This window comes from Pezoporus occidentalis, unplaced genomic scaffold (assembly GCF_034315485.1).
Source record: "Pezoporus occidentalis ecotype Australia unplaced genomic scaffold, CSIRO_AGI_Poc_V1 ctg144, whole genome shotgun sequence".
In the NCBI taxonomy this organism is placed as follows: Eukaryota; Metazoa; Chordata; class Aves; order Psittaciformes; family Psittacidae; genus Pezoporus; species Pezoporus occidentalis.
The window spans coordinates 14,159-34,619 of NW_026913252.1; the positions used below are offsets into that span (position 1 = coordinate 14,159).

At 42.8% G+C, this 20,461-nt stretch overlaps 1 protein-coding gene across 6 annotated transcripts in view; it reads left to right on the forward strand.

Moving 5' to 3' along the window:
• The window catches only part of PTPRT (protein tyrosine phosphatase receptor type T), a 278,660-nt gene that overhangs the window by 10,202 nt on the left and 247,997 nt on the right, over nt 1–20,461 (forward strand). For all 6 annotated transcript variants that reach the window (XM_062610067.1, XM_062610071.1, XM_062610066.1 and 3 more), the window contains exon 4: nt 2,624–2,798. In XM_062610067.1, coding sequence (XP_062466051.1) covers nt 2,624–2,798 — 175 coding nt within the window. The remainder of the gene's footprint in view (nt 1–2,623; nt 2,799–20,461) is intronic.

Genomic DNA, 20,461 nt, shown 5'->3' on the forward strand with positions numbered 1-20,461 from the left:
CCTTTCACTCTCCAAAAACATCCTCAGCCCAGAGTCAGTGACAAAATATCAAGAAGGAAACCTACTCTTAAGTTCTGAGATTGCTCCCTGGCTGGTGAAACCAGGCAGGTTTTTGGTTTGTTGGTTTGATTTTGGTTTGTTTCTTTTTCCAAGTAGAATAAGTCAATGGAGAAAGACTGGGTGGTGGGGCAAAATCTTCTCATCGGGATCTTTTGAGAACTGCCTTGAACTGCTTCTAGGTGAGAGTTTAAGGTGACAAAGTACAGAATTGTGATAGAGAGGATGGGGAAAATGCCCAGTGACAGCAAAAGTTAGGGTTCAAATGAATGCTGATGTACCTGTAAGGAGGTCATAAAGCAGAAGAGACAGAACAAGTGGAATAGTTCTTCACTTTTGCTTTATTATACAATCTTCTTTCCTCTCACTCTCCAAAAACATCCTCAGCCCAGAGTCAGTGACAAAATGTCAAGAAGGAAACCTACTCTTAAGTTCTGAGATTGCTCCCTGGCTGGTGAAACCAGGCAAAACCATTTTGCAGCCACTGTTTTTCTTCCTCCCAGTTTGCCTCAGCTGCATTGTGCGCAGATTGTTCCTTTTAGTCCCTCACTAAAAGGCCAAACCATTCCCTTTCTTGATATCTGTACTTTCACCCTGCTGGTTGGACTTCAAAGCCTGTGTCCTGCTATTCAGGTGGGTGTAGAAACAATTTTAAGAACTCATTTTCAGTTCTAGAGTTAGAAACGGGGCGTACCTCAAACTGAAATTGTGGAGTGCATGTTTCCTAGTGAAGGAAAAAATTGCTTCTGCCCTTTGCTGTCATCTGTGAATCCCAACATTGCATTATACATAGTGCTCTTGTAGAAGCTTTTAAAATAACTGAGCTCTTCACTGCTTCTAAACTTAGAGAGTCATGGAATGGTTTGTGTTGGGACCTTAAATTTCATCCAGTCCCAACCCCTGCCAAGGGCAGGGACACCTTCCACTAGAGCAGCTTGCTCCAAGGCCCTGTGTCCAACCTGGCCTTGAACACTGCCAGGGATGGGGCAGCCACAGCTTCTCTGGGCGCCCTGTGCCAGCGCCTCAGCATCCTCACAGGGAAGAGCTGCGTAAGAGCTCATCTCAGTCTCCCCTCTGGCAGGTTAAAGCCATTCCACCATGTCCTGTCACTTCTGTGCTGTTAAACACCTAACATCCCAAACGAGTCAAGAGGAGTCTCTTGCTGGATGTACTGTACATGTACATAAATGTGTGCCAACTTAAGTCATCACCAGATTTTATTCTCAGCTTGGCCTGATGTGACTGATGTCTGACAACCCGATCTTTGTGACATCAGAGGCAGCCTGGAATGGCCTTCATCATGGTCTCTGTGGCATGTGTAGTCAAAGAAGTGAGAGCTTTTTCTCAAGCGTTTTTATTGTCTTCAGATGTTTTAATAAACTTGAAAAATAACAATTTCAGATGTAGCTGAAAGGCTGGGGGAAGAATCAGTTTACCTAATGACGAGAACGGAAATTCCTGTTGGGAAAAGGCTTGAGCTGGAGAGGAAAGCAGTTGGCATTATGTAAAAAGGTCTTGACAGGCACTTTAAGTGTCCTCTTGTCGCAGCTGTTCTCCTAAAAGTTCCATTTTAATCTGAAGTTTATTAACAAGTGGTGTACTTTTAGCAGCCACTGACATACATTTTTGGCTTATTCTTGATCCTTTTTTGCATTCTTTCAGTGAAATCTTTCTGCATTATGTCTAGATATGTGTAAAAACATTTCTGACCTGAAGCAGTGCATGAGCCTTTTACTGTGAGAAACAGGGTCTTGGGAGGAATTTGTTATTGTTGCTGCTGGAAACTTGTTTTCCATTCTCCAAATTGAAACATTTAATGAAAATAGCATTGGAAACACCCCCAAAAACTCATTACTGGGAATTGGCAAAGCAGCATTGTGTTCTCCTTTGAAACTCCTAATAAATTAGGCCAGCTGAGCAAGTTTAGGTATTTTTCATGTGAAGAATTTCTGTTTCTTTCTAGTTGTTCATCTGTCCTTTTTCCAGTTGGGAAAATGTAGGCTGGCATTGGCAGAGAGGAGTATTGGGGAAGGTTGGACATAAAAGGATGTCTGCTCATCCAGCCAATTTCTTTGAATTGGTCCAGAGTCAAAGTTTTACATCTGAAAATGCCAAGTTTATGAAATCTGGTCATTTGTAGCATTTTCCCAGGTGTACACAAGCCATTCAGTAGTTGTCTTTTCATATCCTAGCCAGGCTTCTAAATACACTGAGTGCAATTGCACAGTCTGAGCTCGCTCTCTCTAGCCTTTCAGTAAATATAATGCATTAAATGCCCAAATATTACACGATCCCAGCCTGGTTTATGTTGGAGGGGACCTTAAATCTCATCCAGTTCCAACCCCTGCCATGGGCAGGGACACCTTCCCATAGAGCAGCTTGCTCCAATTTGTGTCCAACCTGGCCTTGAACACTGCCAGGGATGGGGCAGCCACAGCTTCTCTGGGCACCCTGTGCCAGCACCTCAGCACCCTCACATGGAAGAAGGGTAATAAAGAATGAATAGCACATGGGTGCATGATCTGGGTGTCTTCATGACTTTCATTATCTTTGTCTGCCTTTGCAGCAGTGGAATGGAAGGGACACAGCACTGATGGTCACTCGAGTGGTCAACCACAGGCGCTTTTCTGCCACGGTGAGCGTGGCTGACACCTCCCAGCGCAGCATCAGCAAGTACCGCTGCGTCATTCGCTCCGACGGCGGATCTGGAGTTTCCAATTATGCAGAATTAATAGTCAAAGGTAGGTTGCATTAAACCAGACAGTTTATGCAAGATGAGTATTTTCTCCTAGATGGCAACTCTGTAGAAACCTGACAGCCTATTGGACCGTCTTCTTTCATTCATATTTAATTTAGGTGAGAAAAAAGGGTAAAAGTGACATGAATTTCAATCATTTTATCAAAAGGAATGTTTGAATTGGAGCTATGTCTGGATACAGCCCTCTTTGTAAGCTTTTGGAGTAGTGCATGGTAATTATGGATACTTTTACTGTAGTCAGCTAACAGTTTGGCTGTCAGTCAGCTTCATCTGCCTGCCTTCACAATACTTTATCAGGCATAAATCATCTTGTGATGGAGTATTGCACGTCAGAAGAGCCTGCTCAGGGCTGCTGAGAGTAAATGCTGGGATTGACTCTGCTGATGTCCTGAAGTACACAGTAGAACATCAGTAGTTCTTCAAGGATACTAGGGGCTTACCTTTGTTATTTACTGTGATTCAAGAACTGATACTGTGCCTGACACATGCCAGATGTGTCTTAATCCTGCCTTTACGTGGCATGTGGTGAAGTCTGTTCACTGAGCTACTTTTCTCTTTTCTAACGAACCCTGAGCTGCATCATGGGGACATTCAATGACTCCTAGGTGGAGAGATCAGAAGGTGGCTCCAGAGACATAATGTATTTAGGGTGGGGATGATATGAAGTTAGAGGAAGTGTGGGATTGCTCATAGTATAATTTCATTGATCTGTATGTTTGACTTCTCTGTGCAAATAGAGGGCTGCTGCAAAAATGAGATCATTTTTGTTCACTGTCCTGCTTCCTGCAGGACATGTTGGTCAGTATGTTCATGCTTTTACAATGCCTTGAATTGTGTTGAAGAGTGTTGTGTGGTGCAGTTATTCAGACCACACAGGTCACACTTCTATTATATGCCAAGTGCTTTTAATTCCCACGTGGTAATCTTGCATCTTGTTCAAATCTGAATGAATTAATTCATGCTTAGAATGGGACTGAGTTGCCAGGAATAGCATATCTACTGTTGTATCATAGCTAAAGAGAGGGAAGGCAGTCTTCCAGAGCAGCCAAATATCAGCATATGCAAAGTTGAGTAGGTGCCCAGCCCTTTCATGTTCATTGATATAAGAAGGGAAAAATCCCAGAAAGACAAGTTATAACCATGAATGGTTGGATGCCCACCAGGAGAGACATTGCTGGATTACTTGGGCAGGCACCCAGTTACAAGAAATGTTAGGAGGGTGATTCAGTTATGGGAAGGTGCATCCTCCTTTCCTGGCTCTGTGTAGGAAGCAGGTAAGGTTGGGTGGCTCAGTGAAGGTTAGTTTGCTGCAGCGCTGTGACATGCTGGGGTTGCACAGATGAGTGCTTCCAGAGCCTGACACTGATTTTAGTGGGGATAATAGCAAATCTGTAATGCAGGCACATAGGCTGAGCTGAAAACAAACTGGAATTGTTTAATTCTGAAGAGATGTTTATTGAATTACAATCGTGTATTTGGGTATACATCAAATTAGGCTGTAATTGAAGTTTCGCTCAACTGAGAGTCCTGCCCCTAACCCGCTAAATCCAAGCTAATACTCAGCCTCTCGTGCTTTTTCTCGTGATCAGCTGAACATCAAACCAAAGGGAGTTTCTTCAGCAGAGGTTAAGGTTTAAAAGTGTATCTGTGGATCTTTTTAATTTAAAGATCTGTTTGCTTCCCTGCGTGTACTATGTTTTATGGTAGTATTGAGAAAGGAAAGATTAATTTATGTTGCTCTGTATTGAATAATAAGATTTGGTAGACACAGACAGAGAAGTTTTGCTTTGAAATGCACATACTGCTTCACCCTAAGTTGGAACAACAGAAACATTATTTCAGCAAATGATCAGTTGAATTGAAAAATGATCAATGAAATGAAACATCCACTTGCCGCCCCCCCTTTCCCACCCCCAAGTCCTCCCCTTACGTGTGTGTGAACGTCTTTACTAAGGACAGTATCTTACTGTCAAGTAATTATTGAAGGCCTTATACTAAAGATCATCACTATATTAGTTTCAAATCATTACAGTCTATGTGGTGGCAGGAGATACATTGGTAGTGCTGTGAGAACGCTGTTCTATAGACAGCTGTGTATGCTAATACCTTCCTGCTTCCTGGCTCTGTTGCAAGGTTTGTACGAATGACAATACATTCATTCTGCTCTTTGCACTAGAATCGTAATAGTCAAGCCAGAGAAACCTATCATTTCCATCTGTACACTTTGCCATCCTTTGGTGCTCCAGTGGAAGTAGGTCTTCTCTATTTGTTATCTCTCACCATTGCACATATAGCAATTGAAGCCAATTTTGTGCAGGGTAGTTTTCCACAAACCCTGCGGGTCTGATTCTCACTGCACTGATCACATGTGAATGGGAAGCTGCTTCTCTGTAATTTTCTTTTAAGTAAAAGCTGCGTGGCACTTGCTCACATTGTGAACTAAATGTAGGGCTTGCTTGTGTAAAATTGTTTAAAATACTGTGGAAATTGGCTGGAGTCTTACCATTTAAGGTCTCTATTAGTGATGGTGTCTTTCTAGATGCCTGTCACATTAGTTAAGGCTGTGAATGACATTTTGAACTCTGTGTGTGTGTAGCAGGTTTGTTTGCAATTCTTTGTGGTTTTTTTTTTTTTTGTCCTGATCCCTTTCAGATATTCTGGATGCCTAAATCAATGATAGAATCCCACAGTGGTTTAGGCTGGGAGGAGCTTAAAGTTCATCCAAGCCCCCGAGACTGGGGTGTTGATGTGAAGAGCAGACACTGCACTGCAGTTCTCCTCTTTTGCTGTCAAGGTGGCTGGAAGTCTGAGTCCATTCCCTGCCTTGGAAGCACTTAGGAGATAAGTTTAGCTGTGGTCTATGTGTCTTTTAGATTTTACTGTTTCAAACTACTTTTTCTAGCCTGCATTAATAAATTCAGATGGGAATTTTCCTACCTTCCAGCTACTTACCAGACTCATCTGGATCATGGAAGATGCAGTGTAGATTTAAGTTCATCTGCCTGAGTAATGCCCATTAATCAAAGTCCTCAAGGTTATCACCTTGTGAACAGGAGAAAGGTTCTTACTCGTGCTGCCCTCAGTCTCAGAAGCTGTGACAACGAGGGTTCCCCTTGGGCTGCCTGCTGCCTCCTTCCATGTTCTTCCAGCTTACACAGGTAGATTCAGTCTGCAGAGTTTACATGTCCGTGAGAAGCTATGTACAGGTTTGATAAAGCATGCAATGGTGCTGCTCTTCTGAACACCACCCCAACACAGAATGGGGGGGGAGTGTTTGTGTGCCTGTGAGCCATTTAGGAAGGTTGTGCTGCCTTTGGAATTACTGAACAAGGGAGAATGGCTTTGTGATTGTGGGGTGTTTGGAAAAGCCACTTACAGTCTGTTACTTCTGTGCAGTCTCAGTGGTGGAGGCAATGCAATGCTCCCCTCCTTGGTGCTCGCATCTGGCTGGGATTTACTCAGTCTTGTCATTGCTGTGTTTAATTGCTTGGTTCAGTGAGTTGCTTTACCTTAGTTTTAATCATTAGGTGAGGGTGTGAGAAAAGTATCACAGTATGCTAGAGATTGGAAGGGACCTCAAAAGATCATCTAGTCCAATCCCCCTGCCGGAGCAGGAACACCTAGATAATGTTACACAGGAACGTGTCCAGGCGGGTTTTGAATGTCCCCAGGGAAGGAGACTCCACAACCTCCCTGGGCAGCCTGTTCCAGTGTTCCGTCACCCTCACTGAGAAGAAGTTTCTTCTCAAGTTTAAGTGGAACCTCTTGTGTTCCAGTTTGTACCCATTACCCCTTGTCCTGCTGTTACAAGCACTCCTCCACTCTTACAAGAGCTTGAACTCCTCTTTCTCTTCAGTCCAACTTAGCATCTTTCTATGAAGTGGACTGGGGGGATAGGAAGACAAAGCCCATGTTTCATAGACGTCAGTAGTTAGTATGAGCCATATGTGTTCCTTCCAAAGGAAACATTTCCTTCTCCTTCCGTTTAACCTCTGTAATAGAACTGGCAAATGAAACCATTTCCCTGAGAACTGATTAATGTCTCCTGTAGAGATTGGATCCTGCTTTCAGAATAACACAAAGTATCATGCAGGGGTGCTCCAGCACAGGGCAGAAATTAGAATAAGCACATCTAGGAAGAATCCCAGCTACAGCTGGGATAAGGGGAAGTTCACAAATGTGTATTGACAATTCACTCTATATATTTGTTCCAACTTTTTAGATCTCTTCCTTCAGTAGCGTTTCTGTGTAACACAAGCAGGGAGGATTGGCTTAAACTTCATCTTGGAAGTTCCAAGTAGCCACTTGGGAAATTATGATGACTCTCCTATCACACCACTGAGTTGTTTCAGGAATTTCTTGACAGATTGATGCTGCCCATCATTTGTGGGGCTTTGTTTTGGATTTCTTTGTCTGGTTTTTCTTCCTGAGACAAATGTTAGTCCAAGAGTTCTGGTTTTATCCTGACTGAAATTTCATTTGAGACTGGTAGAGAAATAGGCATGGGATGGATTTGCTTGGACTTGGTTTTAATGTGTAGAGTTCTAAGAATGATGTTGCTGATGTTATATTGACTAAATACAAGATATAAATACAATAATAAACAGAGAAAGATTAAGGAACAATCTTTCTGAAGCAGAAGGGACTTGAGTAAACACCCTTCAGTTTTCCAAGGATGAAGAGTGTTATGGGAAGCTGTTTCTTCCTTCCTTGTTTGTGGAATTGTCCCCAGCCTCTATGATGCACAGTGGATACCAGCTGTTGCTGTGGCTTGGTGAGCAGACAGCTCCTGTTGGGAGTGGTTCTGAGTGGAAGTCATGGGGAAAGAGTCCTCACTGCTCCTAGAGAAAGCTCTAGTAGCTAATAGTAGTGAGGAAGTACCTGATGGTTCTTTCTTTTTCTCTCTCTCAACACTCTAAGAAATAGCTTCTCCTTATTACATGAAGCTGTAAGTAACTTGGTGAAAGATTTGTTTTTTAAATTTATCTTTGATTGCAGTTACTTGAACTGTGCAACTGCAGGATTCCCTGTGGGGAGAAGGGAGCTTCTTGCTTTGGTTAGTAACGGCCTTTTGTACTTCATCTGTCATGGTTCTTCTTCTCCCCATTCAAAGGGAACAGAGGGAATCTCCAAAGAACAAACAGTGACAGAAGAAGCCGCACTGCAGGAGTAGATCTTCTCTTTCCCTTAGACTCTCTCTGCTTCCCTTGACTTCTCAGTGACTTGATCTTGCAGGGCAGACCTCTACAGAAGAGCCTGGTTCTGTTATCTGCAGTTCTGAGGTGCCTTATCACATCAGAGAATATAAAGGAGAAAAAAGGCATCCAAGTCTAAACAAGCTGACTTGTGAAAGCATTCCCAATCCTGTGAAGGTAAAAATGCTTCAATAATTTATGTTAGAGTTTGGTCTTCAGGTAAAATATGAACCCCAGTTTAGGAGAAATACTGTTATTTACTGGTGTGTATTCCAGTACAGCACCATCCCTATTAACTTCCTATTCTACAGGAAGCTCCCAACAAATACTGTGGCTGGTGGGAGCTGGGATGCTGCAAACTGGAATGGATCTGTTTCAGCCTACTTGGCAATACACTCATATTTAGAAGGTATGGACAAGATAATTTCACATATTTCATGCTGCTTTCCATCCTGCAGCAGTAACATGACTCTCCAGTGTATTGCTACGGGGTGTGGAGTGTTAGCAGTCAGCTCCAGTTCTGGGTTTCAATGCTGGAGGCTTCCATTGAGCTGTAGTACCCATGTGTCAGGATGGAGTGTTGCAGCTATCACTTCTCATGTGTTTATTTTGAAAGGAAGGGGGGAGTAGCAGTTACTTGGCTACTATTACTCCTCCTCCCTGTTGCTTTGTAGCATGCTTGCCAAGTGTAAACAAAATATAGAGCTAATTCTTGATGCCATTTTTTCTCCAACCTATGCTGCTGTGGCCAGTGGGGTGTGTTCCTGCTAGATGATCCCTATGGTTTATGTCCTGTAATCGCAAGTCTTAGCCTTTCCAGTTTCTAGTTAAAATGAGCAAGAAGGTTTAAGGCAACTACACAGAAACTGATTCAGGACCGTTGATACTCAGAAAAGAGCATCAAATGTGAAGGTAAAGCCCCAATGCCTTTGTAAACTGGAAACTTTCTTGCAGTGGGTAGGTTGGTAACTCAGATGTGCCATTGTAAAAGGTGTCTGGCAGCTTTCCCTTGTTTGTTGTTTCTTTTTAATGTACATATTTTCATGCAAGTTGATTTCTGATGATGCTTATGTGACATTACACTGCACAATGACAATTCTTTGCTTATGCCTTAGCTAAAGATTTAGCAGAAAAGATGAGTCACATTCAGTGCTAACTCTTCTGTTCATCCTTCTTCTGCCTAATCATAGGTAAGTTATTAATGGGCTTCTCCTGGAAAACAGAAACTAAAGCTGTCCTTAACTTATCCACTCTGTGGTTAAAATCCTGTTACATGCTTTTAGTTCAAGAGAAGTCCCTTAAAGTATCATCTGTCACCATACCTGGATGTTGGTGAGGAGTGTGCTTTGATTTAGGTTTACTTGGGCACCTGTGAGATATATTTGTTGGATATGAGCTGTCACCTCAGCAGGAAGGGTACCCTTTTCATATCAAATTATTGCTTCTGTTGCAGTGGAAAAAAGCAACCTAAAAAAAGTGGGGCTTTACTTAAGTGAAATGCAGAGATGCGTCATAAAATCAGAGTGGTTTGGTTTGGAAGGGACCTTAAAGCTCATCCAGCTCCAACCCCTGCCACGGGCAGGGACACCTTCCACTAGAGCAGCTTGCTCCAAGCCCCTGTGTCCAACCTGCCCTTGAACACTGCCAGGGATGGGGCAGCCACAGCTTCTCTGGGCACCCTGTGCCAGTGCCTCAGCACCCTCCCAGGGAAGAGCTTCTGCCTAAGAGCTCATCTCAGTCTCCCCTCTGGCAGGTTAAAGCCATTCCCCTTGGCCTGTCCCTACAGGCCCTTATCAGAAGTCCCTTCCAACCCAAATAATTCTGTGATTTTCTGGCACAGACAGTTAAAAGCAATATATTGGTTCCTTACCTTACCTTGGTTTATTTTACTTAGTTTTTCTCCCTTTGTACCTCTTAAATCATCCTGGATTGTGTTGAGGTCTAACACTTTCTTCGAAGATCTCTCTTTATGTCTATACTCAGCTTTCTCATGGACTTCCAGGTCTGTGTGTTACATACACCCTTCTACTACCTCTTCTTTTATTATGCCACATGCAGCTGATCTACTATATGGGCACTTGTTAAACTTTTCTGCTGGGTTTGGAGATTGGCATTTACAAGCTGAAGCTCTAATACTAAGGTAAAGAAGGTTGCAGATTTTGGAGGAAAGACTGAGGGAGCTTTGTAAGCACTGAATGGTTGAGTTCTGAGCTAAGGATGTTCATATTATGGCAGCTTCAGAATGTTTTGAGCTTCAAAGCTTGGAAATGACAAAAATCCTTTGTTAGGGTGGTGAATGGAGGCCGTTCTGCGCACTTGTGTTGGGTGTTCAGATGAATGGGGTTTTTAAAGTTTGCATAGCATTTACCTCTGAATGATGGATCTGAACTGCTTTGCTTTCAAAGCCGGTATAACTGAACTCCAGGGAGAAGCTGGGTTTTGGTTATGTTTGCATTTGTCCTGTCTGAATGAAGAGATTAAAGAGTGTGTTTCTGTGTTAAGGAAAGAATGATCACTTTGAAGTTAGTTCCCCGCTCAACTGTGAGAGTATTTGAGGCAAGAAAACAGGCAAAATTGAGGTTTGAAGTGAGATTCTGTAGTCCTTCTCCATCTCTAACCATTCAAATAATGCTTCATTTTTTGAGCACATAATTTTTCAGCATCCATTCTAACTGTAAGATGATGAAATACAGTTCTTACAGAATCACCACCCTGTAATCTGTTGTGCTGTTTTTCAGCTTTGATCTGATGTGTTAATCGTCTGCCGTGTGCTGGGACACTAGATCAGATCCCATCCTCACTGTTAGCCCTGTGCAGCTGTGACTTTTAAAGTGTGCTTTAGATGTAAGGAGCAGAAACCTGCTGAGCAGCAGTCAAACAGGGTGATGATTACAGCAAACCCTGCAACTATTTTAATAATTAGACTATCAATTTCAGAAGAAAGAAGACATAGTGTGACACTTACTGGCTCTGTACAGTCCACGCTGCCTGCTGAATGCGATGCTAGAACATCTTCCAGGTGAACCTCGTAAAACTCTGGCTTGGCTTTGTTTGTAGAATCCCAGCCTGGTTTGTGTTGGAAGGGACCTTAAAGCTCATCCAGCTCCAACCCCTGCCACGGGCAGGGACACCTTCCACTAGAGCAGCTTGCTCCAAGCCCCTGTGTCCAACCTGCCCTTGAACACTGCCAGGGATGGGGCAGTCACAGCTTCTCTGGGCACCCTGTGCCAGCGCCTCAGCACCCGCACAGGGAAGAGCTTCTGCCTAAGAGCTCATCTCGGTCTCCCCTCTGGCAGGTTCAAGCCATTCCCCTTGGCCTGTCCCTACAGGCCCTTGTCCCAAGCCCCTCTCCAGCTTTCCTGCAGCCCCTTTAGGCACTGGAGCTGCTCTGTGGTCTCCCCTTCAGGAGCCTTCTCTTCTCCAGGCTGACCCAGCCCAGCTCTCTCAGCCTTATTCATAGATCTCTCCTAGTGTTGCTAATTTTTCTTGCTTTCCTTTTATTACTATGAGTGATTCCAGCTGCAGCACTGCACTCTGCTTTGCTGCACAAATACGTAAACTCCCCTCTCTGAAGAAGTTATTCCAGTCCTCTTTCTTTTTTACCATCTTTTTCTCCAATGTATCTCTTGCCTTTCTCTCAGCAGGAAACTTTCCGTCAGTGCTTGTTTGTATGTGAGGCAGATGCAAATAGCTGCAAGACTTGGCGTCTCTCTCTTTGGATCCTATAAATCAGTCTTTGCATATGCTTTACAGTCCTATTTATTAGCCTGCAGCTAATACAGAATTACATGACAGACTACAACTTATGGTGTTTGTTCCCTCAGCAGGATACAGACACAAATTAAAATGGAGGAGGTTTGGATTGCTTCCTTCCTTATTTTCCTCCTTTCTTTCCTTCATGTTATGGTAAATCCGTCTTTTGTTGCTACTGCTGAGGATTTGACTGACCCTCCGAACACTACTGATCATATCCTATTGCCTTTTGAGTAGCAGCATGGTATTATTAAGTCTTCTGGCCCAGGTTGCTCACTAAATAATGATTTGTCAGTATTTTCCATGATTTTGAGGCTGAAACTCAAACTGTCAGCAGTTCTGTTCTTGCTCTTACATGGTTTTCTACCACCTCCCTCTACTTAACCTTACCTCTGTTACAGCCCTTTGCTCTGCATGGTGAGTCCCGCAACTCCTTTACTTCTGTTTGCCTTGTGCCAAGCATACAGGACCTTAAGGATGACCCGGAATTTTGGTACTTTTGTTTTCTAATAGAATCATAGTTTGGGTTGGAAGGGACCTCCAAAGCTCATCTAGTCCAACCCCCCTGCAGTGAGCAGGGACATCTTCAAAGAGACCAGGTTACCCATTGGTTTGGCCACCCAGAGCTGCGTCTTAGCTTGTCGGAAGTTTTATGGTTATTGTTGTAGTCACAAACCCATACATTCTTGAGAACTGAAATCTTGTAGCAGAGGTATTTTGCATCAATTTCTATATATGTAACTCTGAGACATCCCAAGTGCAGTACTGTGTGAGTGATTCCTTTCAGGATTTAAAATGGGGATGTTCACTTGATGCCAATAGTAAATACTGTGATCTCTGAGAATGCACCTCAAACTCTGCAAGCTTGAGTCTTGATGAAGTAAATGGCCTTGGACAAATGAGCATTCTGCTTATTTTCTGCTGCCTGCTAAGGGAGGACAGGGCTACGTTAGAGCTGTAGGGATGGGGTGGCACATGTTGAGGCAGACAGGGCTTAGCTCCACTATCTAGAATTGAATTGCACACTGACAGTAATTGGGAAAAATACATTCTTTGTCTTCAAGATAAAACCTTTTCACCATATTCATGGTCCTCTCCAAAGCTGTGCCAATTGGATATGATTTAGCATTAGTTAACACAGCATTTAGTCAAGGCATCTGAGGAAACTCATTCTGTTACAGAATTATCCTCAAATTCACTGTAATTCCTTTTAATGTTGTTGTCTTGGAATCACAGCCCTATTCTAGTCTTTGCAGTAAGATTATTGGTATTTCCTGAGCAAAAAGGGAATGTTAATACTCTTCATGAAAGCTGGGATAGTTTCAGTAGGAACTAGGATGTTCTGTCTTCCAAGATTTACTTTTAGAAGGGAGGATGTGAATTTTCTGCACGACTCAGCCCCAGGTACAGGAGTTCTATACTCATAAGGAACTTTTATTCTTTTACATATATCTCATCTCACTTAGAGCTGTAGTGACAGAAAGAAAAAATGTTTCATCTAATTTGACCTTTTGCAATATGCAAGCCATAGACTTTCCAAGTCATTCCTGCATCAGGAGCAATAAAGGAGCAGAGTTTTCAAGAGAGGATGATCACGATTTAAAGTTTTTAAACTATAGAAGATCTCAACAATTTTAGGTGAGTTCTGATGATCTTCAGTGCTTAATGTCTAGCTTATTCCAGGCAAATGTTTACAGCTTTTACGTCTGACAGATATTAAGCCTTTCTGCTAAGTATAATAAATCTTAAAGTAGTGAATACTTTGTTGCTGTGTAGAAACTTGTGTTGACCATGATCTTGGCTTTGATATTTGGTTAACTTAGATCGGTGGTGTCAGTATCTTTGCAGTGTCCCCTGGCCTGTTGAAGCTCTGCTGCCACCTCTGGGGAAGTATCTCATATCTCTCAGCCTGGCTCCAGAGCAGAGCTGCTCCAGCCATCGAAGCATCTCTGTGGCCTCCTCTGGCCTTGCTGCAGCAGCTCCACGTCCTTCTTGTGCTGTTGCCCCAGAGCTGGATCAGGACTGCAGGGGGGGTCTCCCCAGAGCACAGCAACAGGGGAGAATCCCCTCTCTGAGCTGCTGCTTATGCTCTGGGGATGTGGCAGGAGGTGAATTTTCCAGATTTTATTGGGATTTTAGCAATAGCTTTCCAGAATTCCTCGTGTTTCTCTCTGTCTTTGTGTGCTTTAACCCTGCTAGGAATAAAACATGGATGTATTTTGGGAGCACTGGCAAGCAGTCTGTCATCAGCAGGTAAGTGAGCAGCAGTTCGGCCATAATGGAAAATGAAGTGCATATGCTTCTGGAATAAATGAGACTCAGGCCTTGTTTGGTGCTGGCTCTCCCCACTTTGCCTGTTTTGCAGGAGGATTGTGTGATAGTTTCAATCTTTCCCAGTTTCCCGCAGGCTCTGGAATGCTTTTTGTGGAAATACCAAGGCCTATCAGGCATCATTACTGCTATCACAGTAAGCAGCACACCACACAGCGTACAGCAACCTGTAACATTTATTACTGCCTCAAAATGCAGTTTCTGAGAAAAGCAAAAGAATTGGTCTTTCAGTGTAATACTTTGGAGACTCTCATAAGGAACAGCCTAAATCAAGAAGTGTGTTTCAAGGCTGAGCTTTAAACTGAAAATAAGCAGAAATACTGCCCAGGAGAGGTGAAAGATGGAGGGGGAGTGTTGTGATCTGCAGGGGATTCTGAAACTATGTGTCATAAAAACCTGATGTAAAAAGGTCAGTATTGAATGGAGGAGAAAGATTCACCTGGTTTCCTTATGACTTCACAGTTTAGCAGACCCTTGCAGTGTGTCTGCCAATGGCATCTGGGACATTAGATTACAAGGGGGATGATAATGCTATTTGTTGCACTTCATATGGGAGGTGGCACATTTATGGCACAAATCCTGAAGATGCTTCAGCCAACATGGGGGGGAATTTTTGGAAGGAAGTCACAGGGAAGAGCAATACCTTCCTGCTGAGCACAGACATAAAGGGGGTCTGTGTTCACTGAATGATCAGACTAATGGTGTGAAGGTTGTATGAGAACATTCCCCTCTCCAAACCCATACCAGAGGGTGACTGGAGCACAAACATGTAGGAAAACCTTAATGGAGGCCCACAGTAAAGTAAAAGGCTTCCATTGTTAGCTATTTAGTGTAACACTGTGGGGTGTAAGATAGACAGAACCTAGCCTTGGAAAACTTTGGGTTTATATGCGCATTTCAGATGCTCCTTGCTCACTATAGCAGTTAATGGCTGGGTTTTTACATCTAAAACTTACTGGTGCTTAGCAAAGGTCTGTTTCTATCAATTAAGTTTTATTCTTGCTGCTCAAACCTCAGTAAATTGGCAGCTTAGCTTTTTCTGTTTTGAATTTTCATCTGAACATTTCAGATACATGGACCTACAGCCTCACTTTAAATGTGAGGCTTTTCTCTGTGGCTTACAGTGCTCCTTCCAGTTAGGGGAGAGAGAACCTTGCTGGGTGTAGGTAGAAGATGGCCAAATGGAGTGAAATAGTGGGGGAAAGAACTGAACAGATGTATTTACTTGAAAAAGCCAACGTGGTGCTCAGTAGCCAGGCTGGCATATGAATTGGCATATGCACAGTGTGGAGGGGCTGTGACCTCTGAAGGCGTGCTAAACACACCAGAATATTTTTCTATGGTGTACTCGTATGATTTGCTTAACTCTATAAAGTCTAAGCAGCCTCAGTAGCATATTTACTCAGGGACAGCTGAACTAGGAGCCTGAACTGTTTGGAGTGAGGCTTGTTTGGCAGAGGATTGTGTCTCTGCTTCAGAAGCTCTGCAGCAGTAATAAATGACAGGGATGGGTGTGTTTTCTCTGAGATGTCAGCAGGAAAAGATGAATGATGTAGAGGCAAGTGCATCAGCAATGGACTTGCTTTTCTTACCTCAGTGAGGCTGCCAGGAACTACAGGGAAATGTATTCTCTGACGCAAGGGATGGTCTGAAGATCATGTGAGGGTATGAAGCAATGATCTTCTGAAGCTTAATACTGTGCAGCTTTTCAGGCATTTTAGTTGAAAATTGTTTCAAGTGGGTTGTGTGCGCTAAATCAGCAACCTTCAGCATTTGCTTCATTTGCTTGGAGCAAGCTGCTCTAGTGGAAGGTGTCTGTGGCCATAGCAGGGATTTGGAACTGAATGAGCTTTAAGGTCCTTTCCAACACTAATCATTCTATGGTTCTGCGCTGTACCACCTGTTTGTATAAACAGAAAAGGGAGTTTGTCTATCACAGATCAAACCATTGTACATGTTTGTGTCAGCTCTTCCGTTTTTGTACCCACCCATTCCTTCTTTCTCATCGGCAGCTCTCCAGGGCAGCATTTCCAGTGCCAGGCCGTGATGTTTTGCTGCAGGTGAGGTGATGATTTTCCTTACATCAATCACAATTTTGGCAGTAAGATCAACCAAATGACTCTCTGGTTTCTGCAGCATGTGTTTATCCTGTTTCCAGTTTGAACAAAGGAAAATACAGTAGGTAATATTGGAAGAAGTGAATGGAGAAAATAACTGGTAATTGGCCAGTAGACACTCAAGTTGCTAGGGTTATACCCAAACGGTAGAGCTTTAGTACAATTACAGTGTTGCAGTTCCTTGTATGTGATTTATGAAAGGAGAAGAGGAAAGCCAGTTAATTGCAAAACAAGGAATGTTGTATACACAACAGTTCCTCCATTGTGCATTGCTAAGCAGAATGTGGTGTTACATACCTACAAGTTACAGGCTCTAATGTGCTCTTTTTCTCACCGTTGAGCAAACTAATATTCCAGGCACTCATATCACAAGTGGAGAGTAAAAAGAAGTTCAGCTTGTTACAGGATGTGTGAGATACTGTTTGTAACCATGGGGAGCAATAAGTGAACTTTTATGATCAAACTATAATTCAGAAGTGCTTTGCGACAAAATGTATTTGAGTAACAAAAAAAAATGGAACCAAACTTCAAAACTATATATCTTGTCCCATTGACCACTGCAGACCCCATCGTGATTTGCTCATCTCTGAAGTTCCTTTTAGGTTAAAAGCCATCTGTACCTGCCAGATGTGGCCTGTGTTATCCAGGCTGGCCAGTGGAGCTGTGTCCTTGGACAGGAACAGAACTCTTAGCTCTTCTCTTCTGCTCTTGTCTCCCCAGGCATTACTTGGTGGTTATTAAAAAAGACACAGCTAGATTTTTATGTAGTTTTGGGTTTAACTGCGTTTTTTGGATTCTTGGTATTCCATGCTTGGCCTGGGCAGTGGCTTTGATTACAGATATTCCTCAAAAATTGCTTCACTCTCACAGCAGTACATGCACTGCATCTCAAGAACCTCCTGTCCAGTACTTTAAGGCTTCTTAAAGGGGAAAGTCATTCTACATGCACAATAAAGTCTATATTGACTAGACTTTTGTAAATAGATGGAGACAGGAGACAAACTAAAGGCAGTAATTCTGGTGGCTGTTGGAATTATTGGAAGCTTTCGAGCAGAAGTTTGGTTGTTTACAACATATGACATCAGCCTGCCAAAGCTGAGCCTAACCTTGAGCAGTCCAGGTTTTGCAGAGCTTTTCTCAGTTAGTGCTCTAAGCGACTGAGGCACTTGCTGTCTGAGGCCCTTTCATTAGACCACTAAGGTGAACACTCAAAATAGCTGTACTAGACATCACTTACTGTGCATATTGTTTCTTGGTATTCCTAAAGTGGCTGTAGCTTTATGCCCTGGTGAACTTAAAATATTCTTATGTAGTTAATAGAGTCATCCTGGAGTACAAGCACCAGTTCAGCTGTTGCCATGCACTGTCACACACATTAAAGCATTTACTGTACTGCAAATCCAAGCCTATATTTGTTAACATTAGTGAAAAACTGGACCCAGGGGACTTCACATGCTGTGTAACTCAATGACTGTGATTAGGGCCCTGAGCCAATGGCATAAAATGTGGCAAAGATAACTTACATGGTTTGAGCTATTATTTCAGGTATCTGTTAAATGAGTTGTCACATACCTTAGTAGGGTCTGCAGCCTGCTTTTCATTATAGATGGTGTTCTGTTCCTGTTTGGAACCACCACTTTGAGAGAGTATAAAAATAATCTTCAGTAAAATCCTACTGGGTTCCATCATCAGGAAAATTAACAACTGCAAAGTTAATTAGAGTAATAAAATGGTAAAGGATGGGGCCTTGTTAATATTGCATGAAATGCATATACAAGATGAAAACCAAACCAGAATTTGGTAGGTATGTGCATTTGTATCCTAAAGGGTTGCCATTAAATCCATGCACATTGCTCCAATCTGAGCAGGTAAGCCAGTGTAGGAGGTAGAGACATGGACTCTGAATACACTGCTTCGCTCCTCTCCACCCCGTGATAGTAGGAAAATTCATTGTTTTCATTTGTGGTTCATGTGCACTGAGGGTTGTTTCAGGATGAGACCTTGATGGATGTCAGAAGACTTGATGGGAGCTTCCAGAATTCAGTTGACAGTGGTCATCTTCCACCTCCCATGGGAGCGTTGTGCGTCCCTAGCTCAGTGCAGGACTATCCGTGCACTTAAATCAACCCCTTCCTGCATTCCTTTGCACATCCATCAGAACCAGAGCTTCTCACGTTACTCCTTCTCCTGCATCACTCCTCTTGTGCCCAGGTCTTCCTGCTTCACTTTTGCATTGGTCCTATTGCTATATCCAGGCCAGGAAACAGGTATCTAATGTGCACTCTGGGTGTAGACTTGGAGCTGGGAGTCCTTGATGCCCTTAGGAAGGAATAACTCTGGATCTTCATGTAGTCACACAAGCAACTGTATGAAGGAAAACCAAGTTCCTCTCCTATCCCCAGCTACAACTCTTGTAAAAGCTGTTATATTTTTACCAAATTCAGTTCCACCGTTTCTGTGGAGTGAGATTGCTAATAGGAGACATTTTCTAGGTGAATATTGCTGCTTGTTCAAGTCACAATATTGCCAAGCCACAGGCTAATGCTACTGGCATGAAAGGAAGTTTGAGTTCTCCAGCCTTTCCAAATGAAAGGCAAGCAGGCCATTACACAGTGCCTTAAATCTGAAATTCCCATCAGTTCCAACCAATTAGTATTTTACTTATTCATTGGAAAGAGGGAGTTCAAATTTAATTAGTCTACAACAGCCTTTCCTGTTCTTTAAAGACACCCTTAGGGGGATGCTGCTTTCACCCAGGTTAAAGCTAGTTAATTTTGAATGCAGCCAGGTTGAATGTTGTAGCATGGTTTATTTTAGTGCAAGACACTTCACTGGATGGAACCAACTTCTTGAAAACAGCTTTTTCTTTGTGGATTTTTGAAGGAAGAGAAAGTGCAGTAAATACCACTGCCATCTGCTTCATTTAGGAAGTTTGGGGCTGTGAATGGCCTTGCAGAAGCTGAAAAGCCTGCACAGATTTATCTTTTCTTTAGTAGTTAAAAATGAGTAATTTTAGAATTTGCGTTGAATTTTTCGTGGATTTGATTGCATTGAACCAGATGTTGTTTTTTTCTCGGAGAGCCTGCACCAAATCAATGTGTGCATGTGATGTATGCTCTGAGAAAATACATGGCTAGCAAATTCTGAGGGCCTGATGTAGAGATCTGAAGATGCAGTGTCTCACACTTTTCACAGCATTGAAGTAAGTACAGAAATAGCTGCAATCCTGGCACACTACCTGTGATGAATGAGCTTGTTTGTCCAAGCAGATTTCCTTTGTATAATGCACAGTTTTGCTTCTGTCCATTCCCTTACCTGGTGTAATCACTCTGAAAGCAAACCAGCTTTGATTCCAGAAAGTCTTTTCCTCCCTGAGGTAATGTTCATCACTGTTGTGTGCCATGTGAATGGAGCAGAAGCCATGTATTGACGACCGCAAGTGAAACTTCTGCATGGGTTAGAAGCTGCTGATACAGTAATGATTGCTTTTATGTATCTAGAAACAGTGTGTTCCTCTAAAGGATTGCTGATTTCATTTTAAACAGGGAACAGAAATATCTGACTCACTCTCTGATATGTCTGCTGGCCTTCTATAGAGAATGCCTCTGCTTCAGTATTCAAGGCATCTAAAAATGCTTATTCACTTGCCACTTTGCTTTTTAATAACTAAAGGGTTTCTGAATAAGTACCATCAAACAAACTAGTACAGAGCATAAACATCTATTGTATTATGCCTGATAAAGAAGTACCCTGTTATCCCACTCTGATTCAACCTCCCTTTCTTTTGTTGATAAATGTCTTCTGAGGAGTCTGTGCTAGCAGGCCTGCTTGACCTCTCTGATCTTCTGTACCAAACTGACATGTAGCACTGCTTTGGGAGACCATTTTAGTTCTTATTCCATGTGGTGGATTACATAAGCATCACTGAGCTTCTGAGACATTTCGGGAATTTCCTGTGAATGAACCTTAAGTATTCTGTGTATCTCTCAAGAGCTGCAGTTCCTGTTGGGTGCCGTTAGTTGCTACATTTGGATTTGCATTCTCCCTTTGGAGCCTACCAGTATCACTGTTTGGCACTGTGGACTGACCTTCTCTTTGTATTCATGGTGCATCTCCAGGCATCGTTCCTCTGAGCAGCATCCATTGGCTCTCTGGAAATCTTGGACAAATATTCTGCACTGTTCCCTCTACAGTTCATCTGCTTTGGCTTCTTATCTCAGGACTTATTTCTTATCAACTCTTGTCTCCTA